Below are 13,468 nucleotides of genomic sequence, written 5' to 3'. Positions count from 1 at the left end.
CTCTTCTACTGAACCTCTCCAGAGCAGGAACCATCTCTACCAACTTTCTCCATTGATGTTCATAATGTTAGAAACCTCCTGTGTAATAATAACTATAGGTGGAAATCAGTGCTTCAGTAATACAAAAGTTCTGTCAGAGCAAGCATTTCTGCTCTCCAGATGGAACAATCTCACCCCTCCTCCCCCAATGCACTGTTCTGCTGGGGGTAGTCTGGCCTGTCTGCACCTGTACGTGAAAATAAAATGTGAGACACGAGAGATATTTCCTACATATGGTGGGAAGAACGTGTGTGTATGTGCAGAAATCTCAGCTTTATTTTACTATATATCAATATTTATAAACCACAATTTCCTAAAAATGCAAGAAGGCGGTCTACCCCATGCAAAAATTACAGCAATAAATCATCAACAAAACACCAATAAAAACATCCATTAATACTAGTAGGCTAAAGGAAAATTCACATTTCAAAGGCCTGTCTAAATAACACTGTTTTTTGGTGATGTGTAAAAGAAGGCAGGGATAATTCGTCCCAGAGCTCTGCTGGCAGGGAGTTTCACAGGCCAGGGCCTGCCGCACTGAAGAATCGATCCCATGTAAATTATGACAGAACCTCAGGGTCACGGGGAACCACAGTAAGTGCCCCATCAAAGAATCTCAATGATCAAGATGAAGCATAAGATATCAGGTTGTCCTTAAGGTACTTGGGCCCCAAGTTGTTTAGAACACAAGAACCTTGAAGCTGACCCAGTAGCAACTGGCAAACAGTGCAGCTCTCTTGGCAGAGGAATGACGTGTTGCCAGTATGCGTGAAGATAGCTTGAAATGTGATAGGTAGGTTGTTATTTAATGGAGAAGCTAGGCCATTGTGCCAGGTACATGTTTGTTTGGTTTTTTAATATATGTATATATAAAGATACAGGCATTTTATTCTTCGACCGCTCTCTGCACCTGAGACTTCCCCTTACCTGCACATTATCAAGAGACTCAGTTAACCCTGGCTAGAAAAAGGCTCCTCTTTGGTTGCCATGGTGATGTCACCTAGAAGGCCACCTTTTTGCAGGCTTTTGTGAAATCACGAGGAAGCTGTTGAGTAGGAGTTGCCTGTCGGGCTTGTACTTCTCTATATTTCACTTTAAAATAAAGTGCTTCATTTTGGTTGCAGTACTAGAGAAAGGTGTTAATGGAACAAAAGAAGGGTTCTTTTAAAAAACAACAACAGCAAAGCCCATTCCTGTTCACCATGGTCACTTATGGGGCTAATTTAACTATGTTCTTCATATTATTTCTTAGTTTTCTTTACAGACTGCTGCAGTTAGCATAAATTTCTCCCTCATTTGGGAGTTTTCAGGAGTGTCCCCTCTCCTAAAGGGTTGTGAAAGAATAAAAGTCTCTATCTATATTTTCTTATCTATATTCTTGCCGACAGTCTCAAATAACTCAAAAAGGTTAGTGTTACAGGACTTAACCTTGCAGAAGCTATGCTGACTCTTCTTCTATATGCTTGGGAATTATACTCTTAATAATACTTTCTGCTAGTTTTCCCAGAACAGATGTTAAGCTAACCACACTGTAATTTCCAGGATCCCCTCTGTATTCCTTCATAAGAACTGGCGTTTTTAGCACTGCAAATCATCATTTATAGAGTAAAAAATAAATAAATCATATTTTTAGCTGAAGATTTCTGTGCAGAAATGATGTACATTTGACTTGTCATGAACACTGCAAGGTGTATTTAATTTATATGTAGGTGGATGCATCGCCACTGGCTTTAAGGTTTGTATTAAGTGCCTCTGTTCATTGCCATTGTTGTTTCTCGTTTCCAGAGTGGGCACATGCCTGCTGTTCGAGTATGGGATGTTGCTGAACGGACTCAGGTGGCCGAACTTCACGAACATAAATATGGTGTGGCGTGTGTGGCATTCTCCCCGAGCTCCAAGTACATTGTTTCTGTGGGTTACCAACATGACATGATAGTCAATGTATGGTCATGGAAGGTAAAACTATAAGAAGATTCTTTTTAGTATTCACATTAGCAGAAGTGGAATCTGTGGGTAGTAGTGGTGGTGGTGGGGTTTAAATTAAATTTTGGAATAAGCATGCTAAAATCTGGTAGCAGCCTCATTGGAAAGAAAATGGCCCACCTATCTTCACTACTTCCTCTCCTTTTTATCTAATGTGCACACAATGGAATATCACAGCAGGCAATTCTTCCTTTTCCATACTTTAGACTGGAACATAGATGGACCAGTGATCTGGGTTATACCAAGTCATAGAATTGTTCCGTTTGACTAGCAGCAGCTCCCCAGGGTTTCAGACAGGGACATTCTCAGCTCTATTTGGGCATATCAAGGATTGAATTTAGGACTGTCTTCACACAAAGCAGATGCTCTACCGTTGAGCCAGGGTACTTCTTTCAGAAGATGAAAGAGCATGTTTACTATGCTTTAGATAACTATTTTATTTCCTTTGTTTGCAAATAGTTTTATTGAATTTTGTGCACACACACACACGCTGGCAAACAAGAACCAGTGCATTAATATCTTTGTCAGATACCTATTTTATTTTTCAAAAGGTGATACTCATTCTGGATTCTTTGGTAGCAAAGTGGTGTGTTTGTGTGTGTCTCCTCCCAAGGTCTTTAAATTTTTTTTGCTCCCTGTGATATCCAGAAACGCTTTTTTACAATTGTTATTGCTGATAGCAAAAGTTGCTTCTCCAGGGAGAGAGAATCCTTTGATCGGATGAACAAATAAACTTGCATTTTTTGTTTCAAACAAGAGTGTACTTTATTTCCTGCAAAAGTTGATATGTATTCAGCTTTCTTGTTTACATGTGGGAATTCATGCATAAGATGTTTAACACAAGGAAGACAAGAATGCCTTTTTTGTGCCAAGCTAATACAAACTAGAGTGTTTGAGAGGCGAGGGGCAATAACCTGCTTATTTAGTTTTAATGTGTATAGCCTGCTGTTCAGCATGTTATGTTAGCCATGTTCAAGGATTTGACTTTGGGCTTTTTTGCCAGGTAAGATGTTTCACTATGTCTTACCTATCCACGTTAATCCACTTGTTTCAAAACATTTTATTCTGATAGGTCAGATTTAGTCATAAGCAAATCCCGCCCCCCGCCATGAATTTTGATAACCAGGCATGTGAATACATCTCCTGGTTATATCTATTTAAGGTCCTAATCAGATTTTTTTTTGCCTGGGCTAGTGAGAGTTTATGTTTGTGTGTGGTGATGAACTAGGCAAAACCCTTCCCTTGGTAACTTAGTTACCTGCAGATGCTCAACGAAGATATCAAATCAAGTGGGAGTCTAATGCGCACATTTCTTCCCCTTCCAGAAAAGGGGAGATTGAGAATGCTGTCAGCTTTATCATCTTGAAATTGGTTTCTGTAAAATCCTTCTATCTACGTTTATCATGGTATGAAGGAAAGTGTGCCCAGACAGAGTGCATACTGAGCTTAAAACACATATTACTACAGTTTTATTATGTGAAAGCTGAAGTAGCAGTGTTATAAGCAAGGCTTGGAGCCAACCAAAGATGCTATAAATTTTATGTCTTAGAATCATAGAACCATAGAGGCTTTGTCAGTTACTAGATGTTGCAGCGACCTGGACATTTTCTATCGTGTGTGTCTGGAAGATACTATTTGTTATATTTGTGTTAAAATACACACCTAGGTATTTTTAAATGTAGCCATGTGCAGCAGTATCTTAGAAAGGAAGAATGGTGGTGTCCCTTAGTCTAAATGTATGGTATCCCAAGGTAGGGATGAGTATGTACTGATGATTCAGGCTACAGAACTCTTGCTGTTTAAATGTGTCATTTTATGCTTAGGGATGAGGTGGGGGTGGAAGGGCACAACCTATGTCTGCCTGCATACCTTATAGACACATAAATGTGCATATTAGGGATGTAGCCAACTAAGTCATATTCATGTGTAGAACCACTGAAATCAATGGATTTTTCTTAGCCGTCTCTATTGATTTCAGTGGGTTTACTTTTGATTATAATTCAGTCAGATTCAGCCCTATGTGTCCAAAGGGGAACTCTGCAACAAAAAGGAGGTCCCTAGTTGCTTGTGGGCTCTTTGCTGGCAGTACACTGAGCACATGAAAGGGGAAAGGGAAGATGGTTGTTTCTGCCCTTCTGTCTTCGCACCCCATTTCTGCAAGTGAAGTACAAATCTGTGATTTGTCACTCATGACTTACATTTGCAAGTGGATCCTCTTTGGTCAGCAAGAGATTTGATTTGCTTGAACATTTTCTTTCCAGAAAAACATTGTTGTAGCAGCCAATAAGGTCTCAAGCAAAGTGACAGCAGTGTCATTCTCTGAGGATTGCAGCTACTTTGTCACAGCTGGAAACCGGCACATCAAATTTTGGTACCTGGATGACAGCAAAACCTCAAAGGTGAGAGGCACAAATGAGAAACTGCATATATGCGGGTAATGGGAAGGAACTGTTGAGACAGGGAGAGAGGATGCATTTTCTACAGAAGGTTTTGCTTTGCTTGGCTGATGGCTTGCCATGCCCTAAACTATTTTGGAAATACAGATAATCTGTTCATTTTATTGATGATATTGGCCATGGAAAAATAAAATGCTTTATCCTATAATATTCACTGAGTACATCTGAGAAGTTCTCTTCAGAACATTTTTAATTATTTCTTTTTTATGAGAAGCAACATAGTAGATTTACAAAAGCAGCGTTCAGCTATTTTGTAAATATGTTCATTTTAAAAACAGAGGCTATCTTCATTCTTTCAATTTTCTCAATAAAACATGTTGTTCAACATTTTCCCGCATTTTATTACACCAGTTCATAACCAGTGGGACCCTCTTCTCTATAAATTGATAGTCAATCTGCCTTCCTTCTCTCACTCTTACTATGTTTTTGTTAGTTTTATCATTTGGACAGCGTCCCATATTCTCAAAATTCAGTCTTGTAATGTTGGGGTGTTGATTTCCTCCTGACTTGGAACTGATTGCGACATAGACTGCTATCAGAAAGTGCGTTATCATTGTCCTGTCTTCTAGCAAAACATGATGTTAGAATATATTCCAGTAATACAACTGATGGATTTATTTGTAGCACATGCCCTGTTCAAAGCATTTATGCTCACCAACGTACAGCAATCTTCTAACATATTTTTCTCTTTTGTACCAGGTGAATGCTACAGTTCCTTTGCTCGGACGTTCCGGTTTGCTTGGGGAACTAAGGAACAACTTCTTCACAGATGTGGCATGTGGCAGGGGCAAAAAAGCAGACAGCACTTTCTGTATCACTTCCTCAGGTCTCCTGTGTGAATTCAACGAGAAGAGGCTGCTGGACAAGTGGGTGGAGCTGAGAGTAAGTTCAGAACCTGGAACTCTTGGTTGATGATGATGGGAATGCACTAAGCCCACAAGCTGTTGTCCTGGGAGCTGGGGCATGCTTGGTCTGAAGGCATGCTATGCAGCAGCCTTGATGAAGTTAACCAGGTCTAGGTTTGGCCTGGAAGGAGTCTGCCTGGGAGCCTTATAACCCTTATATATGGAAGAAAGGGTGTTTTTATTATGTTTCTAGATATGTTGTAGCCACCCAGAAGGGCGGCTATTATTATTATTATTATTATTATTATTATTATTATTAGTTTGTAAACAAACAAACAAACAAACAAACACACCCTGCAAATGACTAGTGAGGTCTAAAATGATACTTGCCCTATTTGCATGGAAAGGGGATAGGTACAATTGAAAGGGGTATGTGGGCATGGGTGTGGAAACTCCCTTTCTCCTTGCCTCCCATACTACTGCAGCCCACCTTCCCAGATTTCTCCTACCTGGGCTCAGATAGGAGTGAGTCTAGCTGGGAGAAAAAAAAACACTTGGGAGAAAGCAAGTGCTTAGGGGAGTGTCCCTTCTCCATGCACCTGCCCTTTGGCCTTCTACAGTTTTTAGGGGGTTTTTGTACCTCTACCTTCTATGTTATAAACAAATAGGGCACCACCAGGATTTCAAGTTTGTTGTCAGAGGGTTCATTTACACCTCCCAGTAAAGTGCACTTCTTACTGGTCCATTTTGAAAGTTGTCTGTAGTTTGGGACTGAGCTATATTCATGAAGTGTTTGGATATATCTATATATTTAGCATTTGGGCAATTTTTTTCTGCAGAGAGCCACATGAAAGCCTCTGTCACCCAGGCATGGTGGTGTCCTAAAATAAGACCCCAAATGTGCTGTCTGGGGAAACTCTGTGAATATTGCATGAGAATTGTCTTGAACAGCGTTTTTAGCAGCTCATTACTGCATTTCCTTCTCTAGCAAAAGCTAATGTATACACGTTTAAGGACTTTAAGTAAAAGTGATTTTAGAATATTTATTCCATGCAGCCTCACATTAGTGCTACAGTTCAGATGGGTAACTGAATCTGATAAATGCTGATTTGCAGAAGCCCTATTAGTTGTGACTTATCTGCATTACAAACTGAATTAAAATAACAGAATCATAGAATTGTATGGTTGTAATTGTGCAAGAAACCTTTTCTGCCTACAAAGAGGTAATAACTAGATCTGTGATGAATAGACACCTAGTGTAGCGTTGTCGCTGAACCGCACTGAAAACTTGCTCTCCCTTGTAATTTGGTAAAACACAAAGGTTTGCATGTGTGTGTGATTACTTTTTTTAAACAGGAGCCTCACTCTCCAAGTTGAATGTCTCTCTTTCTCTCTCCTCCTTTCCTTCCTTTCTGCAATGAAATCACCTTTTCTCTTTTACTTAGAACACAGACAGCTTCACAGTAAGTCAGAATGGCATCGTTGCCTCCAGCACCCCACTTCCACATCATGCCTCCCATTTGTTGTCATATTTTTGCGATGGTGCAAATCGTAATAGCGGGGGGAATATTTAGTGGGATAGGACAAAGTCTAAGACAGAAAGTGTGTTTTGGCAGGGTTCGTTTCCTCTCCTGATGCAGGGGAATATTGCCCCAGTATGGTGCGTAAATAATTGTTGTGTGACTTGCAGGAGGGAAAGGAACTGCTAGGAAAGGACATTCGCTTTCAAGAACCTTTCTTTTCATTTGGTGGCTTCATCTCATATTACTCACTTTCTTCACTTTCTTCCCTCTTTGTCCCCACCACCCTGATTTCCTTCTACCTTGTCATGCTTTTAATGTGGTGCTTTTTTAAGGAATGTGCTGCTCATGTGGGTGTCTTGTGTCCTCAGACCACTGTGGCAAACTGCATCTCTGTGAACCACGATTACATCTTCTGTGGCTGTGCAGATGGCACGGTGCGGATTTTTAACCCTTTGAACCTTCACTTTGTGACTACGCTCCCCAAGCCGCACTTCCTGGGGACGGATATTGCCAGCGTCACTGAAGCCAGGTAGGAAAAGGGAGAGGCCCACGAGCCTCTTTTGACATAACAAAATCTGTGATCTTGTACGATGTCTCAAAGTCATGGCAAGAGCGCCTGCTTGGTGTTTCAGCTTTTCAGTCTGTATTGAAAGTGAAGGTGGGCCCATAGCTCAGCAGTAGGACACATGCATTGCATGTAGAAGGATCCAGGTTTGATATGTGGCATCTGCAGAGTTCCCTGCTTTGGAAAGGCGCTGCTCAAGTGCATTCATAGTCCTGGGATAGGCAGGCAAATAGTCTGACCAGGTACAAGGTAGTTATGTGCATTAATATGACTAAGCAGCTGTACGTGTTTCCTGTGACCTACGAATTTGACTTCTCTCATCTTCCTTCTAAAGCAGTTCCTTCTGCGCCTTTACACCCAAATCTTGTCTTGTAGTATTCTCTCCCTTCCTGCTCCCCAATCTCAATCTGCCACTGTCCTAGTAGGCTTTGGGGAGTTTAAGTAGGCAGAATGCGCTTGCCTTGGACTCTTTATCATTGGATATTTGGAGCTATGCATTGGTATGCACACAGAACAAAGCATTCTTTTGTTGCCCTTCCAAGTATTTTAATTAAATATGCATTTCTCTAGAAAACAAACTTGATGCAAAGAAGCATTCCTTGTTCAGCCTCTCCATGCCTGTGTGCAGCATCTTTTAATATCTTGCTAGTGGAATGGCTAGACCATTAGCATGTTGCTGCCCTGTTAGCCAGAGGGTCCCTTGATTGTCTGCATTTTGCAGGAGAGATTCAAGCACATACCAGGAAATCTGGGTTTGCACAATTCAAGTGAATTAAAGTGTTCTGTCGCCCTAGCACAACAAATCCAAACTAAATAAACCCTGACTTTTTGCAGTTAGGGGACTAATAGTGAAATGCATTGAAAAGTGTAGGATGAATGAATTATTAACAGGGAAATGTGTAAACATCCCACAAGGAAATTGGGATGAATGCAGGATGACTGTTGATTTGTAGTAAAATGAATGAGAACAAATTCTCAATGAAGACCAGATACTATCTAACATCTGTGTAAGCTCTGGGCAAGCAAATCAGGTTGAGTGCTCAATAAACTGGTTCTCTAGAATAGCCCAGAAAGACAGAAAAAAATACAAATACGCAAGGCAAGTGCCTTTTCAATGCACTGGCTCTTGGGTCTGAAAAGACCAACTACTCTGCAGATTAAAAAGTGATACGCCCTGTCCAGCTGTAGCCGAGAAAGCCATGACTGTGCACACTCCCATCCCTTGGCCACAATAATAGTTCACGTGTTTGGATTACAGTTTTGCCTTGCTGAGCCAAACTTCTGCTCAGAATGCAGCCTTGAGCAGCTAATGAGAGCTGCATCCTAAAACTGCAATGATTTGAAATGGGAAGCTGGGCATCAGACGTGGAGTCTGTTTTTTCTGTTTCTGAAAGCCTCGTGTTGTTGGAGCACTCGGCCAGCGATACACTGTGCTGGCTCTTTTTTCCTCCAGAAGCAATTTCTGCCAGTCCCATGCCTATAATTTCTCTCTGAGCAGCCAAAATTGCGTGGCTCCTAAAAGTATGGAGCTTGGGAGCTGATCACCAACATAGCTGCATGCATTTTTTTTTTCATTTGAAAGGAAGCTGAAAGCCACAGACATCATTAAAAGCATTTTATGCAATAGGTTCTTTGTGGGATGCTGGTCTTGAGCCCTTCTGACAGCCCACGCTTCATTAATTACTTGGCTTTCAGTACAATCTCTGTTACATTCTTTGGTCTGCTAGTTCTCAAAATCTGACCCTTTCAGTTGCCCTAGCGCCGTTTATCTTTTTTTAAAAAACCAACATCATATTATTTATTTGATATTCTCTGCATTTCAGTTGCTGTTCTAGATGTGTGAATGCTACTATACGGGTCTGTTGCTGCTCTATCCCCACCCCCTAGGAAAATGTACATGCAGCAGTTTCTTCAAAATCTGATAAAATTCTGAGATAGGGACCATACAATGAATAATAGGACTCCCACCCCCTAGGAAAATGTACATGCAGCAGTTTCTTTAAAATCTGATAAAATTCTGAGATAGGGACCATACAATGAATAATAGGACTAAGCAATCAGTGTAGATTGGTAACTTATTTAGAGCTTGAAGGTTTCTACCCCTCAGTTTTCCTGGTCTGCTATTTTTCCTGTTTTCCCACTCAACCTGTTTGCATGTGGGAATATAGCGGCATCACCAGAAGGTGACACTTTTTACAGGGTAACTTAAGCCAAGTCCCTGCCCTGAGGAATTTACAAACTAAATGTTGCTAATCGACTGTTGGTAGAAGGAGGAGAGTAAAGCGAAGAGGCAAGAGTCATAGGAGAATATATTCAAATAAGGACACCTTGTAAGTAGCCATGTCCATGGAGTAAGAATGGTGGTGGCAGATTCTAGATGATTAGCTGGAGAGATTTCTGTGACCTAGAAAGAGATGGTTCTGGGGTTTTTTAAAGGGTGTTTGATGTGTCACAAATGACTGATGTAGGCGACATTTCGGGCTGGGCAAATGCCGAAATTGAACAAGAGGTGCCTGATGGACTAGAAACAAGGACTGATGTAGGTATGTGTGGGCTAGTAAACATTTTTGTACCCTAATACCTTTCGAGAGCCAGTGTGGTGTAGTGGTTAAGAGCGGTAGTCACGTAATCTGGGGAACCGGGTTCGCTTCTTCGCTCCTCCACATGCAGCTGCTGGGTGACCTTGGGCTAGTCACACTTCTTTGAAGTCTCTCAGCCTCACTCACCTCACAGAGTGTTTCTTGTGGGGGAGGAAGGGAAAGGAGATTGTTAGCCGCTTTGAGACTCCTGAAGGGGAGTGAAAGGCGGGATATCAAATCCAAACTCTTCTTCTTCTTCCTAGATTTATTTGTAAGCACTCTGTTTCTTGCTCACTTGTGTGCACATGTACATGTGTACGTACACACACACATATACAAGCAAGCAAACCAAAACGGTGTGTGTGTGTGTGTGTGTGTGTGTGTGTGTGCGCGCGCGCCCCCCCCCCTTCAGACTGCTTCATTTCCTACAATGGAAAAACTCTGAAATGTTTTTTTCTTTTTTCAAGTTAAAGGAATATTTTTAAGATAAAGTTTTCCCATCAGCCTGTGCAGTTTGAGATTTCGATGGAAAACAATCCATAGCATTAGGAGAGTGAGAATGCCTATGTATACTGTAAGCATATGCAACACTCAAATCCAAGATGCATTTCTGCACCTGGAGGGGTAGAGCTGTTTTCATGAGAGGGCCTCACAGAACTGTCGTGGTTTTTTTTGCTTGTGAATTGCTGCTTGCCTTCTTCTGGTTTGGAGGCACAAGAAGCAAGCACTGTGCATCAACTTTTCCTTTGACTGGGCTCCTTCCTTGTTGCTCATGTTTTTTTGTCTCCCCTAATGGGTTTTGACTACTTGTGATTTTGGCTTTAGGCGCAGTCCCTGGAACATAACCCCATGTAAGTTGCGGACTTACTGAATCCACTCTGCCACAAGTGCAATATTTATCCTTAGACCAGACAATCTCTCTCAGTTGCCCACTCCATTTGAAATACGATTACAATACAGACCTGGGTTACAGGGGTCTTAATAACGATTAAAACAAGCTAATTGTGCATGAAGCATTTCTGAACACTGGAAGGAATTCTATAAATGGGCAAGCGTAATTATATCATAAAGTGTAACTATACGAATGTAGAATTAACTGGGTCAGCCTTTCCCAACCTGGATCCGTCCTGGCTATGCTGGCTCAGGCTGATGGGACTTATAATCCCAAAACCCATGGAGCACACCAGGTTGGGAAAGGCCGAAATAGGGGGTGGTGGCCAGCAAAACAAGCAACCACCTTGCCCAAGCTTCATTATACTTTGTCACTTCTCTTTCCACCCTCCCTGTTCTTCCAACAATTCACCATTGCCCTCTCTGTGTTCACAGCCGGCTCTTCTCTAACGTGACTGATGCCAAGTATCCAGACACCATTGCCTTGACCTTTGACCCCAATAACCAGTGGCTCTCCTGCGTTTACAACGATCATAGCCTGTATGTGTGGGATGTCAAGGATCCCAAGAAAGTGGGCAAGGTTTATTCGGCATTGTATCACTCCTCTTGTGTTTGGAACGTTGAGGTAAGCAAGGATTAAGAAGGTTGCCTTGTGGTGGGGGGAGTTGAGGGGAGCAGTTGTTTGTGCAGTGGCAATAAGAGGGTTTCTCTCTCTCCTTGTTGGCTGGTTGCAAAACTGAAGTGAGTTTAAAATTAAGATGGTAATTCTCACTGTGGCAAGAACCCCCAAAAAATCTTCCCTCCGCTTTTGTTAATGCGTTTTCCCTGCTTGCTTGGGTTCAGGCTGTAGGAAGAAGCAATACAGTCGTACCTTGGTTTTTGAACAGCTTAGTTCTTGAACATTTTGGTTCCCGAATGCAGCAAACCCAGAAGTGAGTGTTCTGGTTTGCGAACTGTTTTTGGAAGCCGAATGTCTGATGCGGCTTCTGCAGCTTCTGATTGGCTGCAGGAACTTCCTGCATCCAATCAGAATCTGTGCTTTGGTTTCCAAACATTTTGGAAGTTGAACAGACTTTCAGAACGGATAGAAGAAGAAGAAGAAGAAGAAGAAGAAGAAGAAGAAGAAGAGAAGGAGGAGGAGGAGAATTACCCTTCCTAGTCATGCAGCTAAAAATTTAATGCACATATTGAGGACAGGGCCCAAGCTGAGGCATTTTCTATTGATTTAAAATATTCCACCTTAAAGTGAAGGTGTCCTTGGAAAGATATGAACCTGATGTTTCCCTGATGCAGGGATGGCCAGCATGGTGCCCTCCAGCTGTAGATAAAGTAAGGCTTGCATCAAGCTCCAGCCAGCATGGCCAGTGGTCTCATCCAGCACCGTTGGCTACCCCTGCCCTGGTCTTTGGCCTTCAAGAACAGCCCATGTAGTTACAAAGACTGTGTGGTTTCTTTTGCTCTTCCATTCTCTATACATAAGGGTGCAGGAAGAAAATGTGCTATGACCACAGCCTGCAACTCGAGAGCTTCCTTGCTTCTAACTTTGGGAAAGGATATGCTGCAGATCTCTCCAATCAGTGCTTTCTTTTTCTGTCACCATTTTCTGAAATCAGCCTTTAACTCAAAAACTCCATTGTGTAGATGTGTACTGAGCACCTATCCCAACAGGGCTGCTGCTTTGTGTGTCCAGAAACTTTCTCTTAGTGGGTTAGTCAGAAAAGGAACAAAGGGAACTAAGTAGGCATTTCAGATCACCTCCTTTTCTCAGTACAGTACTGGTTTCAGTTATGCCAGAGTGTCAAAGGATCATAGCAATAGCAGAGTGCTGCTCCCTGGTGGTGTGCGCAAGAGTGTTTAAAGATATTTGCTCCTTTCTACTTGCATTGGTAATGAGCATTTGGAGTGTTATCATGTAATAGCAGGGCTCCGATTTAAAGGACAAATTGCCATCATGTTCTGGCCAGATTATTTTATATAAATGGAAATGAAGGTTTAATTTGCCTAGGAAGACCACTTTCAAATGTGGACAGGGCAGGCCTCATGCTCTTTAATAATTATGTAGAACAAGAAATTTTGGCAGAAGTGGCTTGGTTTGCAGGGTGTAAAAAGCCTGTACCTATCAAAATCACCTCTCCAACACATCTGTTTAGCAGCAAGGAGCCCTGTTCTCTCCTGAATTTCACGATCCTCAGTTTGGTGCAAATGCATTTCCTCTTTTTTTGTTTTTATTGTCAAATACAGGTGATACCTTTCTTACTTTGCTTTGTTTGCCTGTCTTCAGGTGTACCCTGAGGTGAAGGATAGCAACCAGTCTTGCTTGCCCCCCAACTCTTTCATCACCTGCTCTTCTGATAACACCATCCGCCTCTGGAACACAGAGAGCTCAAACATCCATGGGGCGGCTCTGCATCGGAACATTCTGAGCAATGTAAGAACATATTTTGGTCTGGAACTCATCACATGGGATTGTTCTTAATGCAGGACAAAAGGAGCTGAGCAGCCAGCTTTATACCAAATGTGCAATCTAGGCAATGTTGCTCTGAAATGCAGCAATCAAGTTAAGTTTTGCTTGTGAGAGCAGCCTTGG

General features: G+C 41.9%; 1 protein-coding gene and 1 long non-coding RNA gene across 13 annotated transcripts in view; both read left to right on the top strand.

The window, feature by feature from the left end:
* Nucleotides 1-13,468, top strand: part of LOC310766305 — an 818,379-nt gene that overhangs the window by 712,594 nt on the left and 92,317 nt on the right. The window lies entirely within an intron of this gene.
* The window catches only part of MAPKBP1 (mitogen-activated protein kinase binding protein 1), a 117,075-nt gene that overhangs the window by 70,447 nt on the left and 33,160 nt on the right, over nucleotides 1-13,468 (top strand). For 6 of the 12 annotated variants that reach the window (XM_083609723.1, XM_083609730.1, XM_083609726.1 and 3 more), the window contains exons 6-12: nucleotides 1,825-1,995; nucleotides 4,284-4,421; nucleotides 5,178-5,360; nucleotides 6,769-6,786; nucleotides 7,215-7,375; nucleotides 11,317-11,506; nucleotides 13,163-13,309. In XM_083609723.1, coding sequence (XP_083465849.1) covers nucleotides 1,825-1,995; nucleotides 4,284-4,421; nucleotides 5,178-5,360; nucleotides 6,769-6,786; nucleotides 7,215-7,375; nucleotides 11,317-11,506; nucleotides 13,163-13,309 — 1,008 coding nt within the window. The remainder of the gene's footprint in view (nucleotides 1-1,824; nucleotides 1,996-4,283; nucleotides 4,422-5,177; nucleotides 5,361-6,768; nucleotides 6,787-7,214; nucleotides 7,376-11,316; nucleotides 11,507-13,162; nucleotides 13,310-13,468) is intronic. The other 6 variants (XM_083609731.1, XM_083609722.1, XM_083609724.1 and 3 more) reach the window with 1 other exon arrangement.

This window comes from Podarcis filfolensis (assembly GCF_964270895.1).
Source record: "Podarcis filfolensis genome assembly, chromosome: 1".
Lineage (NCBI taxonomy): Eukaryota > Metazoa > Chordata > Lepidosauria > Squamata > Lacertidae > Podarcis > Podarcis filfolensis.
Note: the sequence above shows the minus strand (reverse complement) of the source record. Positions and strands in the feature narration are given on the sequence as shown.